At 41.7% G+C, this 18,571-nt stretch overlaps 1 protein-coding gene across 13 annotated transcripts in view; it reads right to left on the minus strand.

The window, feature by feature from the left end:
* The window catches only part of TNS3 (tensin 3), a 281,319-nt gene that overhangs the window by 56,905 nt on the left and 205,843 nt on the right, over positions 1-18,571 (minus strand). For all 13 annotated transcript variants that reach the window (XM_055710377.1, XM_055710374.1, XM_055710376.1 and 10 more), the window contains one exon: positions 10,251-11,510. In XM_055710377.1, coding sequence (XP_055566352.1) covers positions 10,251-11,510 — 1,260 coding nt within the window. The remainder of the gene's footprint in view (positions 1-10,250; positions 11,511-18,571) is intronic.

Genomic DNA, 18,571 nt, shown 5'->3' on the forward strand with positions numbered 1-18,571 from the left:
ACATTGCACAACTAGAAGGCACCCTTCACAACAGTGATACCATTGATAATATAGCCAAAATAATGATAATACTCAAAAGATCATCTCTGTAAAAAATATTTTTTAGAAATGAATTGTTCAAGCAGTACCTGATTTTATGTTTCATCTAATCCATCTATACACAGTTCACCACTACATTAAGCTCACTGGTTCATAATTTCAGGTCATCCCACCTTCAGAGGGCTAAAAGGTAGCTGTAATTTCAGAAAGTGAATCTCCTAACAGGATCGAAGACACTGAGCTTCACAACATGGAAGAAGACTGATGTGAAAAAACACAGCCTGAGCCACGCATTTCAGAAGCTCCACCACCTCCTTTGTTTTCAAGTGGTCATTTTAGATTTGGTTACTGAAAGATAATGGTCCAGTCTGCCTTTCAACAAAAATGTATACATGACTTCTCAGCTAGTCTGAAAGGTCACTGGAATGCCCAGTATTGCCAGCAATCCTGAATCGAAATGCCTTACTGTTTTGAAGCGTGAGCTCCACCAAAGCTACATGCAAGGACCTTCACATCCTTCTTCACTGGTGGGACCCAGAACTGCACTTGATACTCAAGGCGAGGCTGCACCAGTGCTAAACACAGCAGGATAACAACCTCATAAAGCAGTGTTATTTGACAACAGTGCCTTCAGTCAACTGCAGAGCAGTTTAGACAATGCCAGATGATAACAAATCACCAAGACTTAACAAACTGGAGCCATTAATTGTAAATTTTTCACATTTGAATGTAAGATCAAACACATTTTCATTTAGAGTATGTTTTGGAAATGAGCACAGATCTACATCAGTTTCAATGCTTAATGAAAATGTGTTAGACTGTCAGATTTTATTTGTAATTTTGTAACTAAATGGGTAATAAAAGCTTGTGCATATATGACATTTTGCTTTTCTAATCAAAAGGTGTTATCAAGCTTTGAATCTAATACTATTAACATCACATTGGCCATAACAAGTTTGAAAAATACTACCACATTGAAACTCTGGAAAGCAAGAACTGCTGCCATCAAAAGGGAAGAAATCAATTATTCAGATTTTGAAAGATACTAATCTTAAAAAGTCCTGTGCTGAAATTTTCTGACAGGTTGCAAACAGAGGGAATTGTTATGGCATGGCAATACGGTTGTCAGAAACTGTAAAACTAATTTTAACCACTTCAATCATCAACAAGTTACAGTTAAGATCATCTTCTCCGGATAAAGCTTAAGCAACATTAGCTATTATTTCACAAATAGCTTCTCACTTAGTTATCTTCATTTATTCCCCAGCAGGATTTTTGGCACGCTGAATTCATTTCAACACTATCCCCTTCACAAGAGACAAAACGTAGCATTTATATATTCAAGAAAATCTGACAAGTATCTACGCAAGCCACATGTATATGGTTTCTTCAAACCACCTGTGGTTTGCAAGGAAAACTTACTAGGATGTATGTTTAATCAATCGACCGACCAACAGAACTTAACAGACACTGTAATTAAGAAGATAATACCTACAACAAGTAACAGACTCTGCAGACAGACAATTGGGAACTCGTCGCTGTGTACAAGCACGTTACACAGTGGAGTGCAGAGGGGAACAGAGCATATGCACTGCAAGCAAGCTTCTCGCCGTAGCTTCCACCTTGGGGAAAAGCCAGCACAATGCAAGAGGCTCTACCAATTCAACCCACCGAGCGACAACTCTGGGTTCCCTTGAGAAGGGTGCAGCGAGAGCTCCCCGGGGCTGTTTTTCCAGTGCCCCTTTCACAGCACCCAGCACAGCCATGAAGGCTGAAACAAGGCTCCGGGGAGAATCGGGTCAGCATTGCAGAAGCTCCCAGTGCCGCTGCCTACGCAGCTGTTGACAAAGACCTGCATAACCCTGAGTACCCGTTTCTGTGAAAAACGGGGATTCAATCTGACAGGAACCTTAACAATTCGTCAAGAAAAAAAATATCCGTAAGCTAACTTCTAAAAGAAAAGCCTTCACGGACTGCCCCACATACTAAAATGTTACCACAACACTATCCAAATCAAAAGTGACTCTCTCCTCTGGCACCATTTATCTTCTAGAAAGTTTAAGATTTTTGCAGAAGGCATTTAACCATCAAGCTTGCAAGACAGCTTTATGCTTAAACAAAAGCAAATCTGTTTTAAGAATTTAGAATCAGTGTTACAATCACAAATTTAAAGGAAAAATAACATCTTCCAAGATAGCAAGACAAAACTTGAGCTAAACATAGTTGTGGTGGGAAAAGGACAAACAAACGTATACCCGGACAAAACAAAATTATGTGTTTCTGATGCAAGTGCTAACAGAGTATCTTGTTAGGCTCAAATGTTGAGATTCACAGCGCTACAGGAACACTGGCCCAAAGGGATTAATCAGAACAGAAGCCAACTGAGCTGTGTCTGCAATACCTTCAGTGCCTCGGTCTTTCTAAAAGGTAGTAGTGCAATTGCAGCCTGAAAAATCAATTTGTTCTTGAAAAAAATGCCCCAAGTTTAGCAGTGGTTCACCTGCAAACTATTCTTTTTTCCCCCATCTAGAATGGCTAGCAGACAAGCAGTCCAAACTCCTTATAACCCATAAGACTAACAAGCAAACGAAAAGGTCTAAACTCTACCCCCAAACCCAAGCAGGCCATTAAACTCGTCCACATAGGACGCGGCAGCTCTGCAGGCCTGGCCGCGTTGGGTGCTTAGTCTTTTCACACCGTGCCAGCCCTGGGCAGCAAGCCCGTGGCAAAACACAGAGGGGTATCTCCAAACATGTACCGAGGTGTCCTAAGGATGCTACACTCACGCCCCCATCCTGGCAGTCACAGGACTGAAAAAAATCTGTACATGACAAATTGATTAAAAGTTATTGCACTGCTAAATGTTAACTAAAATTCCATTTTTAACTTTATCTTAAAAACTAATGTAACTACGTTTAGCTTTGTTTAAAAGACAGACTCTAATTAAAACTCTCCTAACATCAAAAGCTCAGTTTTTAACTTTAGTTTAGCTGAAAACTCCATTTAAATTTACTGTTAAACACTGTAAAATTAACTCCAAGTCAGGTACCGAAATCTTCCTGTGTGACGGAAACAACGACAGGTTTTGTAGTGTACTGTTACTACGTGCAAGTAAGGCACATGAGGACTTGGGCCAGCTTTGCTCTCCCTCCCGTCACTTTACAACTTACTTCAGACAGACTGGGTTTGCTGTCCCACAGAACACCACCGAGTGAATGGGAACATCTGGAACAGTTCAATGCTTTTAAAAATTACTATTTAATAAAGGTATGCAAAAAGGATTTCTTCCTCTCTCCTTTGTCTGCGGATACACTGTAGCATGATTTATGATACTGTAATTTGGATCATCTTCAAAGATTTATTTTCGATAGAGGATAGATCTCTGAAGATGTTCCAGACACTTGTAATCAGATGTTTAGCCACCTCATTTTTATTCATTTTACAGGTTGGGATTTTTTTGAGGGAGGGAAGATGGCTTTGTTTAATGCTTAATTCTTCACTGCGCTGATAAAACTGTATGAACTCCACACAAAACGTAAGGCTGTGGGAGTCATGTGTCTGTGTTCTCTCCACCATATCAGGTGGCCTAAGGATGTTTTAAGACAATATTTTCAAATACAGTAACTCATGCATGAAGAAGAATTATAATTAGCTGAAAGTAACAATATAATTTTAACCTTATGGAAAATACAGAACCTCTGTAAATGCTGGCCTGTTCGGACAGACACACACCTCTTGGTCACAGCGATGGGAACAGGCTGCACCAAATGTCGAATACACGTGTGCATGTGCTTTGCCTTAGTTTGACTGCTTCATTCTTCAACTGCTTCTAACATTTTTCTGAAAATGTAAACTTCAACACTTTAAGAGTGAAAAGGTGAGGAGCGGGGATGAGACATGGCTGACAGTAAGACAGTAATAGTAGGTCTTACTCAAAGTGGGTAGAAGTCTTTTTATCCTCTATGTTTATTAACAGATTCTTGCTTTTACTGTTTTCCAGGTAAAAGCAAAACATGGTTTTAGCTTTCCTTCTCTACCCAATAAGCATAGGCTTTGTGATAAAAGATGGCTGGTTTGAGGAAATACGTCTTACAAATGATCTTTGATAGTAAACCCAGGTTATGTGTTATTAAGCCTGAAAGAACAGACGTAGAGGGAAGTAAAGGGGGAACATAAAGCTGCAGAGAAAAGCCTACATACACATGAAAATCTCAAGCTACAAACTTTCCTGTTATTTAAAATCAAGCACTACTGCAGCACTGTGTTACCAGTAAATGGCAGCTTCATCCGCTACCAGAAACTCATCTCTGGGTGACTTGGCTCATGTAAAAGGCAAAAGAATGGGAAATCTTAATATACTGTGCACCGATTCACCTCCGACAGGCAACACACGTAGTGCTGAAGGAGAAAAGACGTCGTCAGCCACTGTGCTACATGGTCCATATAACACAACCTAGAGCAAAAAGGAATTCAAGGCTCACTGTCTGCTTCTTCCTATTCTCCAAAACACTGAGCACTTAACCCAAGGCATAATTTTGGACAGAACCTAGAACTCTATTGCATGGGCAGTCAGTGCTTTGTGCCATGTTAGCCTACGTCGAGTGTACACGTGTGTGAAATCCCCTAGGAAGAAGTGTGACAGGAGAGGTAGGTGCCTATCTGTCCATTGGTGCAGAAACACAAGCAAAGAGAGGTAAGAACCACCACAGCGTACATCCCAGCCAGGACACACAGCTTTCATTCTTACACTCATTCTTTCAGCTTTGCAGGGCACTGGGAACACGTGCCTGCCTTCTTAAGGCAAGGCCTTCCGCCCACGCAGGCAGGTTACCAGGTAAGCCCACCACCCGCCCCCTCACCTCGCAGCCAGGCACAGGCACAAGTGCACCACGGCAATCCCACTCATCCCCAGCACCGTGTGCACGCTCGCCCTGAGTACCCCTGCCATCCCTCCAGCCCCGAGCCCCTCAGCCCTGCTCTGCCAGCCCCTCCATCGCCAGCCAGGTCCCCCTCCTGACATACGTGTTGGCTCATGGAGTGTTGAAGTCACCGGGTGCAGAGCTCCCCCTAAAACCTGCCTGTGTGAGACCAACCATTGCTCACCAGTGAAGGACCGCTGCTTTGGTTATCCCTTACCCATAGCCACCTCCTCAGCCCCACAACAACCAGCACTGGTCTGCCTATAGGTTCCACCTCCCGCGCTGCATAGTTCCAACAGCTCATTAACTGCCTTGGAGAATCTCCTGCTTATCCTCATTCTACGAGCCTACTCCAGGGTAAACCACACCAGCAGGCCTGCGCTCTGTTACCACAAACTGACAATGAACGATGACATACTGTTGTTCTTTTAAGGGATTATTTAGCTTATATTATAAGGTTTTCTTTTCTTTCTAATACAGCATGTATTTTAGCCTTTCACTGCAAGTATGCCGAGTACTTCAGCTTTACTACACATGTACACGCTTGTGCAGGGGAATGGAGACAAACTGAACTGATGCTTCAGCTGTGCACTGTGGAGGGAAAGTAACATTAAAGTCTGAAGAGGAACTTTCCATGACATTACACATTAATTCGTTCCCACACCTGTAGGGAATAGGCTTTTGACTTTAACAAACCACAGTGAGTTATGTTTTTATCCAATTTACTGTTTAACGCTTAACCCCAGTGAGTACAGAGGGTATTTGTTGCTAGTTATTAATCCCAGTACTGACTCACTAATTCGCAATAGGAGTATGAAGACAACAGACTTTTTAAGCGCTTGGGTCTGTACACTGACACTCTGAGCATCTGACAGACCTGCATACCCCTAGGGCCGCTTTCTCCACCTCTCCCCACACAGACACCGCACGCCTATGGTCGCCAAAGGCAAGCAAACCGTCAACAATGTTTGAAAAAGGAAGGGAACTAACAAAGAGTATTTCCTTATTTCTTGAACTTTAGGCTTGCTGCTTCTTTTCCCAACCACAGTCAACATAGACTAATTCTGCTGTTTCAATTTATCTACATATGTTCTCATACAGCTGAGGCCTGGGAACTGGTAGGGGCTTTGCAAACAGCAGGTTACTTTGCCAGTGTTCTGTTACCTGCCCTAGCAGAGTATCATAATGTTTGGACTACGCTTCTGGATTTACTCCTTTGAAGTGCCAGGCAGAGTTTGAAAGAACCTGTATCAGAACATCTGCGTTTTATGCTCAGAACTATGACCATCATCTGGATTCAGATGAGACATGAAACGATACTCCTACTCCTGTTGCTTCCATCTGACCATCCCAATTCCCAATCTTTCCTCGCAGCTAGAATGCTCCCTTTCCAACAGATGATGTATCGAGGGGAAAACATTCCAGGTCTTCCTCATTCTTAACATTCATTCAGTCAAACTGCTTTTTCCCCTTGTTCTCTGTGCACACCACGCGTAAATGATTCCGTATACTGTAGCAGCGCAAATCTAGATATGTAAATAAATAAACCCTGCAGCATTTCGAACATCAGTATGTGCTGGTGACCTCCTAATCTCAAGCAGGGGTGGCAGCACGCCACATATACGTATTGTTTTACCTTTGGAACCACAGGTTTAAAACCACAGTTTTAAAATCAAGCTCTTACTAGTTCTCTGGGACCAGTCTGCTGCATTTGAATTGCATTAGACTGAACATAAAATTGCACTGTTAATCACAATTAACATACCCAAAGGGTTCAAAGGGCAGGCAAGGAGCTCAACACATCTAAACTTGCTGCTTATCACTAAAGAGCAAGGCACATGACCTTCACACAAGGGAAACTTCTCAAGACACTATCTACATTAACCACAAGTAGTGTTTTCTCTAAAGACCTTTAGGGCACTCAAATGTACTCAGATGCCTAAAGGCCCTGACTAAATTAAAATATCTAAATCCTTATTATTCCAGCTCTCTGCATCTTCTACCAGAAGGTGCCATCCTCTGAAGTAGTAGTTGCTGAAAATGATGGTGCTTTAGCTTACACCCCCAGAAGTGTAAACTAATAATGCCTCCCCACACCCCACCAAATGACCCATTCAGTTTTGCTGCCTTTGATGCAATGGACTGTAACCTCTCAACAAGAACCACCACAAACAGATTCCAGCTGGGAATATCCAACACAGTTTTATACTAGCACCCTGTTTCAAAGAGACTACTAAGGCTAGAAGATGCTAACAAGCTAAACAACACTGGCAGCACAAGGCCCTGAAAAAAGGATGGTAATATGAAGAGAAAGCACTTTAAGGGCTAGACTTTTAAAGGATATTTTCCTAAACATGAATATCCTAAGTCACTATAAATATTATTACAATGAGGCCCATAAATCTCAATGGCATAAGCCAAGACTAGAGGCCAACATAAGCCTCCAGTCATGCATCCTATATTCTGGATTCCACATGTTTTAGGGTCTCTACAGTGCTTAAATTCTAGACACAGTTCATTCATTTTGGGCCTTAAAAAAGCAAGGGTAACTCTTTACTTGCCACCTTCCTCCTCAAGTCTCATGCCAATGAAAGGCTCTGGGAGAACTTCAAAAGAATCTGGCTTCAGGACAGTAAGAGTGTGAATGGAGTAAGTACTTCCTCCCAGAAAAAAATTAAGAAAAGACTTAAAAGACCCAAACACCAGTTGATTCATTCCCTGACTCTCCCTTAAATAATCAGCTTTCTTGCCAGACAAGGTATGCCCAGTATGCCGAAATAAAATGTTTACAAAGTATCAGATGGCACTCCTGCTGCAAGCTCCTGATTAAAATGAAAAGCATGTTGGGGATCTCACCAATATCCATAAACAGCTGAAGGGAGGGCGAAGAGCACAGAGCCAGGCTCTCTTCAGTGGTGCCTAGTGCCAGGACCACAGGCAGTGGGCACAAACCGAAACACAGGAGGTTCCTTCCGAACATCAGGAAACAACTTTGATGCTGCGAGGGTGACTGAGCACTGGCACAGGTTGTCCAGATTGGTGGCTGTAGATAGGAGATAGTCAAAAGCCATCTGGACATGGATCTGGGCAACTGGCTGCAGGTGGCCCTGCCTGAGCAGGGGCGCTGGATCAGATAACCCTCAGAGGTCCTTTCCAACCTCAACCACTCTGTGATTTCAGTAGAAATGTGAGTGTCGCTTTGGAGCAGAGAGAGAGGATATGCGGAAAAAAATCAAACGTCAGAAACAGAGATGCCGTTGATCCCAATTAGCACTTTCAGCATAAAAATTGTGCTTACCACCTCCCTTTCAGAGACATAGACCTTTATGTCTAAACACATCCATTGAAGAGGTCTTTTACAGACTTGAATTGGAAGTGAATTCAGAATCAGTACACAAAGTTGTGTTTGAAGTTCAGTATGATATAAACATCCTGTAAGGATTTCTGAGAGAGAGGTTTAGAAAATAAATGGAAAAAATATCAACCCTACTTTTCCCTTGCACAGGCTGATGAAGCACTGCCTTGCCACAGGCAAGGGCATCACAACAAGTGAAGGAGCTTCCTGACTTTTAAACTCTTCCCTCTTTCATACTGTGCCCTGTCGCCTCCCTAGAATTACCCAGGATTCTAAATGCTGTTTGTATATTCATATTTAATTCCAAATTAATCGCTTTCTTCAAAACAAATCCTCTTCCAGAACACGCCCAAAGGACTGATATTCCCACCAGCTGTCATCAGGGCAGGAAGCTTACCTGCGTTACCAGACGTTATAAATGGAAGGGAACTGACAGCGACTCCTACTTCCTTTGGGAGATGACCAGAATTTGTGAGAAAAATTCAAACATCTCTTTTCAGATTCACACATTTAAATACAGAATTGTAAAACGTGCCTTATTCTAAACGACAATTTTATCACCTTCACTAGCTTTACTGTATACCAAAGAGAAGAGTTCTCTCCTGCTGGAAAAATCTCATTTTCAATTTGTTCATCAACTAATCATTTGGAAAGACTTGAGAGAATTACAAACTAATGCATTTAATCCTGTAAGAGCCATGAAACGTGAAACCATGTATTAAAAACAGACAGTGAGGCAGCTCACATATATTCATCATGGATTTCTGGATTTCTTTAGTCCTCAGTTACCCTCCTCAACACATAATGGTGATTTCACCTTCTCTGTAAGAATCACCATCCTCAATCACGTTAAGCCAGCACATTAATGGAAACCACACACTAGTTAGGCACAGTCGTCATCAAAGGGCTTGGCACACCCAACTGGGCTGGAGCTGAAGCAGCTCTTTTGTGTCCCCTGAGGCAACAGACACGCGTGCTGGCATGCTGGCCGACACAGGCTCAAATCTTGGAGACGCGAGCAAGTCTTTCACCGCACCAAGACTGGAGGCAGGGAAAAGAAAGAGAGGAAGAGGGAAGGGAGGGAAGGAAGGGAAAGGGATACATTCTGCCAGAGGAATTAGACCACACAGAATTTTCAAACATGACAGAATAGCAAGAGCTTGTTTTCCGCAAATTTTAGCTACAGCATTAATGAAAGGTTTCAGTGGACTTGGGAAAAGACAGACTACTAACCCTTTTGCAAAGCTGCTAGTTCTAGTAGCATTACTCAGGCAATACAGTCAGCAAGTGTTTGCTGCTTATTTAATTTCACCAGTTGATTTCTGCAATCACATCAAAGCCAGAGATAAGAGGCAAGCACTGTGAGTTCTGAATTTTTAACCAGAAAAACAGTTTCAGAAAGAGTATGTTTGAAAATACTTTGCCGGCAAAGCTCACATTATTTATGAACATGCTGCACAGAAATGTAATGCTGGTAGCATTACACTAAGTTTGAAGATAAAATTGCAGAGCTTTTTCTCCTACTTTTAAGTGGTAACCGTGAAAATGAAATTGTAACAATAAAAAGCATATAATCATAAATCGCAAGTCATTTCACTACAGATGCCTTCTAAAAATGTCTCAATGTAGGAATTTTGTTCCCTTAACATGCGAACTTACAACAGCCAAAAATCCCAACTGATGATCTGTAACAGGTAAGAATTTGCTGAACAGTACATTTTTCAAGCAAAAAAACCAAGTACCTGCAAAATTTACTTATTTTACATTAGTTGGATTCCATAATTTCTTGGACGGTTATGTAATGAGGGTATCACAAACTAATCCCTTGATGATCATCCTGGAAGTGGTAAGTCATGGCCTGAGGTCCTGCTGTACCATATGCAGAATACACAAGTGCTAGGAAAAGCATTATTTCAGAAAGCATTACAGCAGCTTACCATGCCAGGCAGGATTCCTCTTTGTGACCTCCAATTTGTCATGGAAGCCAGGACTCCTGCCATGCCCTTCCACTTCTACATCAAGGCTGGTGAAGCCATTTACTTGATTTCTGTCCCTGGTGACAGCGTTAATGCGGGTCGGGATAGGTTCAAATGTAGGGTCTAACTCCAAGATCAGCCTGTTCAGTTGTTCAATGGACTGATCAATATCCAAAGTTGGAGAAGCTGCCAAGTCCCCCACATTCTGTCCTTGATCCAGACTGTTTGTGTCCCTCTGAGGCACTGGCCTTGACTGAAAACCCTCCGCACTGGCATGTTCTGCTGCTTCTGCAGCACCTGACACGCTTCCTAGACCTCTCTGCACAGCATCTCTGCTGCTGGAGCCACGTGTTGGCGTGTCCGGGACTCGGGACTGGCTCTGGACACTGGCTGAATTCTCCACAGTGTTATGAATGCCAACCCTCATTTCATTCTCTGGGGTAAAACCATACTGGTGAGCAGTGACCATCTGCTGCTGGCGTACCCAGGTCTGAGTAGAGTAGTTACTTGGGCCGTAGGCTTGAGGCTGGGATGAGACAGAAGGATTCCGCTGCAATTGCCGAGCTGACTTTGCCTCAGTGCTTCCAAACGACCTCTCGTAGAGGGGATCCACACCAATGCCCAGGTCTGGGGCAAAAGCATTGTGATGCTCTTCCCCAGCATTACTTCCAAAGCCGTCTGAAAGAAGCGAGTTCTGACTGCTCTTGTGGCAGTTGAAGTTCCCCAGGTGGGTGGAATGCTGCCCTTCTGAGGAAGACAAAGTCCCAATGCTGTCCACGCTGTGAAGGTCATGATTAGGCATTTCGTCATCCAAAATATCAGTCTCCCTGTCCTTCAGTTTGGTGTCTCCATTCACATGAACTTGAGCTGGCACGATGTGGTGAGTCCCACTGTACTTGGTTCGAGCATCAGTCATATCCTTGGTGGTGTTGACAGAATCCTCCAGACCGAAGCCACTAAGTAGCTGGTCCAGTTCTGCCTTCTCCTGGGGGCTCAGAGCCCGTTTGACTCCTGGCACAAGGCGCTCCTCAGTCTTGTCTGTCCTGATGGAAGCTGTCGAGTGGCCTGAATCACTGCTGACAGACAGAGTGTGATCACTGTGATCAGGACTGCCGGTCATGGGAACACCCTGAGCAACACCAGGGATACTGCTGTCTGAAGAGCTCTTCTTCCTCACTTTCGCATACAGACTGCCATCAATGGGACCTTGGGTGTGCAGCACTGTGAAGAGATAAGTAACAAGGAAAGGGAGAGAAAAGGGCAAGGCATTATATAAGGTGGCGTTGTCCCACACGACAGAAATACTGCTATCAGTAATGGTATTATCTCAGCAAAACTAAATTGGCTCTACAAACACAGCACCAACCAATGGCATTACCTTCTTCCATTCTGCATTTCAATTTATAACAGTTTTCTTGATGGAAATATCACGTGCCATTCATAGCTCAAGACCAAATACCCTTCCTCTCTTTTTATGCTGTTTCAAATGCATGTTTATGACTCCACGAACTCTTCATACTAATTCGAACACTTACACTATTACAATGCTAGACATTTGAGAGGCTGCCACCACGCATTTCATCCCGAGCAAGAACAGTAGGAACCTACCAGCAATACTCGCCTTGAACACCTATTGCGCAATCAGTTCATCCATTTCTACTTGATGGGCTCTAACTACACTGCAAAGAATCATTTACTCCTGTTTTTGGTGGTACAAGATAAAAAACAGACTTTCAATCAGAGCTGCAGTCCTTGGAACATAAGTAAGGCCTCTTCACAAAAGACACACATGAGGAAATGTTAAGACTATGAAATTTCTGCATCTGTGTGGAGGATCTGGTATGCGCTTCGCTTTTCAATTTTAATAAGCAAGGTCATAATCCCTTACAAATCAGAATGTAGCTCCTTCAAGAATCAGAATGTAACTCCTTCCCCAGCAGTGATGGGAAGATCCTAACTTTATTTCTGATCCCTGAGATACTGACTCAACTAAAGTTTATGAATAACCATTCATAATAGATACGGGCTAGAACTTTCTGTTTGGAACATCTTTGGAAAATACCACACTTTCGCAGGAAAATGCATCTTGTAAGTTTACTAAGGCTGGGTGTTGAGAACAGACACGCTCCTGCTGCCAGCCGCACGAGCACAGCTTGCCACACATCACTGACACCAGCTACGCGCGGAGGAGCTGGGTGAGCCCAGCTTTACCGTCCCACAGCCCCGTGAACTCCCGTGGGGGGCTTCACTGAGATGAATGTATCGCTTTTGATCACAGAACTGTTACTGGCATCCATGAACCTTCTCACCATCTTGAGGCAAGCATCCTGTATTTTTTAACCTGATACACTGATTTTCTTTCATGCTGCAGCCACCAGCTCATCTTAGTTACTTCTTTTCAATAACCAACAAAAGTGAATGTGAAGCATGCAGCAGAAAGAGAAGAGAATCATAGCTAGAGACTAAAATCTCTGCCTTGGAACTGTCTCCTCCGTACATACCTCTACCTGTTTTATCACATATGTGATAAATTTAGATATTATGCTTTACTGTTAACAGGAACACATAAAATATATACTGAACAGTTACACATACAAAATACATATATAAAGGATAACTGTTGAAAAAAAATATATCTCTTTTTTGCTGACCAGAAAAAAACCCACAACTTGAGCAGATTTTGTTTTTTTAACATACGATCAGGAAGTAAAAAATCCATTTCAGTTAAAAGTTCTACAGCGAGAATAATCTCTTTCCTGTCATTTCATACTACCAACACTAGCAATGGATAAAATCACAAAACACTGTATACGCTGATATCTCCCTGGAACATTTTAAAAGCTCAAGAGTTTATTCGAATCCAGCTTGTTTTACCCAAACCACTTTTTCCTCCCTCTGCATGTCAGGGCTTTCTAAAGCTCTCCTTGACACTACAGACCAAGGAGAAAAAAACAAAGCTGTGAGAGGCACATTCTTACTCTTTATTAGACTTGTTCATCCAACTACACCCCACACCACACAGTTTACACCAGCCTGAGGCAGAGCGTGGCTGCTGGGCTCATACCCAGTGCTGAAGATGAACATAATTATTTGTTTCTTATGAAAAGCTTTAGGAGTAAATATTTCTACTGCCTGCCAAGCCAAGACAGTAAGGTGAGTGGTTCTACTTTCACAAGATGCAATGCTCATTTACCAAAACATTTATGTTAAGCAGAAGTTTCTGAACAACTTTCCCTACCCATAGTTTGAGAATTGTTTGATAATAAGAAAAGTAGACCACAACAATTTAGGAACACGCAGATTTTTGTCAAAGGTAACCAACAGCTTAGCCTACACCTGTGGCAGTTCCAGAGCCGAAAGAACCATGGAGAGCCCAATGCATTTCAACATCAACTCTACCACACATTTTAAAAAGATACTTAAAATGGCATCGTGATCATGAAGCTTCTGAACTAGAAAGCTTTCCTAGGCTTTAGAAGAAACATTATTCAGAAGTTGTACCCATGATGGCAATGAATTCATCAGTTTATAATGGCAAGAAAAGTGGTCTGGCTGGAAAAAGCCTTCATTATGGGACACACTGCCAAGTTTCCATCAGTTAAAATACTTACACACTGGAGGTTATATGATAGGTTTAACAGATTTTAGCTGCTAATTAAAGGACAACTTTTTACCTTTTAAGGCCTAGGTACTATTACTTTTCTGATGTTGATTTTGAAAACAGCACATGCAAAAGACCAAAATACTCCTTTTCAGAACAAGCAATCAGGCTAGGGAAAAAAGAAATCAGTTCCCCTTGCCGTAGAATTTCTCTGTGGGCAAACTGTTAGAAGTCTGTTGAGGTTTATGAGGTGTAAACCCCATGGTGAAAAGAGCTGCTATGCATGAGGGTTGAATGTCTGTGTACAGTTATTAAAAAAGAGTATTCATGAAAAAAATACCATATCTAAGGAAAATACAGCCAATTGACAGCGTCTCAACCTCCTCCACGCTGCGATTTCTCCTAAGCTCTCATTACTGCTAGGACAATGAAGCACGCTTGGCACTTCATGTGGAATTATGAATACAGTTACCACAATAAATTGCAAAATAAAAATAAAAGTAAAAAAAAAACCCAAAACCCAAAAAACAAACAAAATCCCAAACATCACAGAGTAACTATTAGGTTTTTTGGGTTTTTTACTTTTCTGTGTGCTTAATTTGCAGTTTAGAAACTAGACAAGAAAACAATACAAAACTGCTTTGTTTGGAATAGTTGAATATCCTGATACAAAATACGCTTGAAGAGGTTATAGGTCTGAGCTGGAACACAGTGAAATCAACACAGGACTAGTGCACTTAACCATGAGGAAGTGTTTGTGCTGCCTTTCCTGTTACCCAGAGCCAGGTGCCATGACCCGCCAGACATGCCAGCCGGCCATCACTACCTCACACCAGGTGAAACACCCTAGTATGCAGATTTGGTTTGCCATACTGAAACTTGAAGTACAAAAGCTGTCAAATTCTCAAGTGCAGCCACAGGAGCAATGGAAAGCCTGTGTGTATCTCGCCCCAGCAGCCCCCCTGCACCAGCACACAGGGCTGCCCAAGCACCGCGGCCAGAGCATGGCCAGGACAATGGGCAGGCTGCCAGCGGGCTGCCGACCCCAGGGTCTCACACGTCTGCGCTCTGTAAGCTCCAGAGATAACCCTGTCCAACACTTCTCCCACTAATAGAAAATTATCCAATTTATTCTGCGCTTCCCAGAATTCTGAGCAACCGCACACCATCTGGGGGTCTCCCATCTGTGAGCTGTACAGCTTCTATTCTGAATAAGAGACACAAGTTCAGCTTACCAGCAGCATCCCTACTTAACAAAACAGAAAAAAAACACCCAGAAAATGAAATTTAAACAAGAAACCTACAGTCACATAAGTGGATTATGAATCTCAAGAATTGTTCATTTCCCCTCTTTATGTTTCCACTCAAAACAACGAAAGCTTTTTTAGAAAGGTGTTGGGGTTGTGGGGGTTTTTTTTTAAGTATCTGTATACACTATTTCTACATGCAAATTGGAGAACATGCAAAGAGAATTCCTTAATATATATTTAATGGTGTTAAGAATTAGCACCATTGGATATAAATACAAAACCAGCTTTCAGCAGGAAAAGGATGGGGTTTTGGTTGCTTATGACTTTTGTTTGCTGTTTACCTATGAAGTATGCAAAGCAGAGCACACAAATGCTTCCTTCCCTTGGACTTTCGATTGGCTACAACAGCTTTACAACATTCAGGAGATTGTTGGGGTTTTGTTTTGTGTTTTTCAAATTCGGAACAACTGACATTTCTTAGAGACTGTTCCTTTTCACACTGCATTTACCTGTTGGTACAAATCTTGGACTTAAACTACATCAGGATTCTGAAATGTCTTTTGAAGTATATTAAAAGAATCTTTTTTTCTGAAAAATGCAGAAGTTGAATAGCTGTCTCAACTCTCAAATGATCCCATTGCTGGCTAAGACATTTAATTAATCACTACCAAATCCCAGTTTCCATCTGAGCTACAGCTTGTAGTGAACACTAAGAAAAGATTGTAGAAAGCTTCATGTTTCTCTGAAGAGTTGGTGTTAACTGGTAAGCATCAAGGAAAGGTGTAGGAATGTTTTAGACAAGTAAAGGCTAGAGGAATTTCTTCCTCCCCTAACTTGTCATGTAGGTGAATGAAAATGTCTTTTATGCAAACAGAGCTTTTCAAAAATCCTTAAAAATATAGATCTCTATTACACTGAAGAATGGCACCTGTACTCAGTAGAAGCCTGATTGATAAATACTACTGGGAACAACAGTCCTTCTGAGACTTCTCATAGGGTTTGGCTCAGGGTGGCCCAACACAAAATTCAGCTAGAACAGAGGCAGCAAATTTGAGACAGAAAGGTGTGTGGCTAGGAGAGGAAAGCTTACCACCCCCACAAGTCTCTGCACAGAAACATCTCGCTCTCACGGGGAAACTCAGCAAATCCACTCTGAACCTTTGGCAGGAGTAACCATGGCTTTGCTATAGTATGGCCCCTGTTAAAATCTCTGAAATCTGAGATTCTCCTACAATGACTAGAACTACTTTGTATAAGCAACTGACTGTGAGCTTTCTGGGCTTCCCAGTTACTACCTGTGCTAACGAACGGCACAGCCCTGTCAAAACTGAACACTGCGGCAGAAGGGATGATGTCCACCTGCTAGCACCTGTGTGAAATATTTTGGCACCATAAAACTGGCAGCTAGGTTTTGTGGCATTCCATGTTTCACCCTGTTACCTCAGAATTGCTGGTATGTGGAATACCAGCAGACTAAAAAGCCTGAACAACCCTGGACATAAGCACGGTCTTATTCAGCATCAGCCTAACTGTTCATAAAACAAGCCTAGGAACACCACCTATCAACAGGAACTTCAAAATGAAAGGAACTAACAACTTGATATATTTTATACCCCTGGCATTATTATCTGATAAATGGAGATTATGAAAATCAGAAGGAAATGCATATACCTGAGAGGAGAACCAAGTACTCAACTGGACTACATAAGCAAACAATTTATGAGGAGTCCCAGTCCTGCACAAACTCTTTAAAAAAAAAAAAAAAAAAAAAAAAAAAAAAAAAAAAAAAAGGAAAAAATAAAAAAGTTAGCACCCAGCTATATAAAAAAGGCATTTAAGCTGCACCAAGAGAATGTAATCATAAAGCATGGGATCTTGATGTCCTACTGAAGTACCCATAGCTGAAAATACAGTCCACTGGCAAGCTTCACAAATCCCTAAGGCAATTTCTGAAAGCACCGGCAACCCAAACAGAGGTCGTGGTGGTCACAAGGAGGCTGGTGAGCCCAACAGACACTACTTGGGATATTTATGCTAGAACTGGGGAATCGTATTATGTTATCTGTCTATGAGTGAAGGAAGAACCGGAAATGCCTGGGACCCGCTGACTTTTGGCTGTGAACTTCACGGTCAGTACACCACCGCTCAACCTCACAAGAAAGCACCTGCCACTGGGGGATGAAACCATTTATTTGCATCTAGACCATTTTGCTCCAGTAAGCAACTGCAAGTTTAGAAACCTCAGAGTCACGAAAAAAATGACCATTCTGCATCATAAACAGCTAGAAAAGCATGAGACTCACAGCTAAAAAAAAAATGCAGCTGCTCCTGAGGAACCTGCATATTTCAACTTCCAGCTCCTGATCATAAAAAACCAAATTTATACTGCACATAGCAAACAAATTATTTTCAAATTTGCACAGTTGTAGGAAAGCATTCTTAGGTTAATTTTTTTCAAATTTTTATTTAATTATGACAAGCACCTACATGTAATTATCCAGTAACAATTTAAAAAATATTCTGATGTGTGATGCTGAACAGCATTAGGAATTCAGTTTTACCTCAGACTTGCATAAGATTCATCACTGCAAATCCAGTGGAAAGAATATAACTTAGTTGATGTGAAAAAAAAAAAAAAATAATTAACTCTACCTAGAATTTTTTCCCCTCCTAACTTGGTTTAAAAGGAATATGAAATGCAGTATGAGGCAAAAATCACAATTTTATTTTAAAATATAGCATTTCTGCCAGGGGAGAACTAAATACACAGCATCACACTCTGCGGACAGTCAGTCCTTACAGAGCACACGTATACATCACGCAGTTTCACACAAACGTTACACTGGGCAGCCTGAGATACGTTTCTGAACCACAGTAACCCAGAGAATACTTTAGATATGACTTATTTTAAGTGGAAACACCCACCACAAATCGATCTCCCATGACTCAATGATATCATAGTTAGAGAACACGCAAACAGTCAAAAGAAATACAAGGTTTACATTTTTATTTATGTGTGTACATACATATAAAGTACATGTATGTTCACTATGTTTTTATATATAAGCTCTCTATATAACTATACATATATGAAAACTGTATACATAAAAACCCACCTATGTAGATGTGGTTTGTTTGTTCTTAAAACCAGGACAAATTAACAACTCAAATGCTATAAACCTTCCAAACACATGGTTTCAAAGTTGTTGTTCTCATTTTAGGTACCATCTTAATTTCATATTCTGCGTTTTTCACACTCACATATTTGGAACACCTCTGCGCTAGGACTTTTGGACTTCACTTTGCTCTTTCACACATTTCCTCCCCAAATGCGATAACCAGCTTCACTGCAAAAGCAAAGCTACGCATACAGACAAGGGGACATTTTTGATCGAGGAAAATGAGAAAACTTATTAGAAATGCAAAACGTT

This window comes from Falco cherrug, chromosome 4 (assembly GCF_023634085.1).
Source record: "Falco cherrug isolate bFalChe1 chromosome 4, bFalChe1.pri, whole genome shotgun sequence".
NCBI classification, from domain to species: domain Eukaryota; kingdom Metazoa; phylum Chordata; class Aves; order Falconiformes; family Falconidae; genus Falco; species Falco cherrug.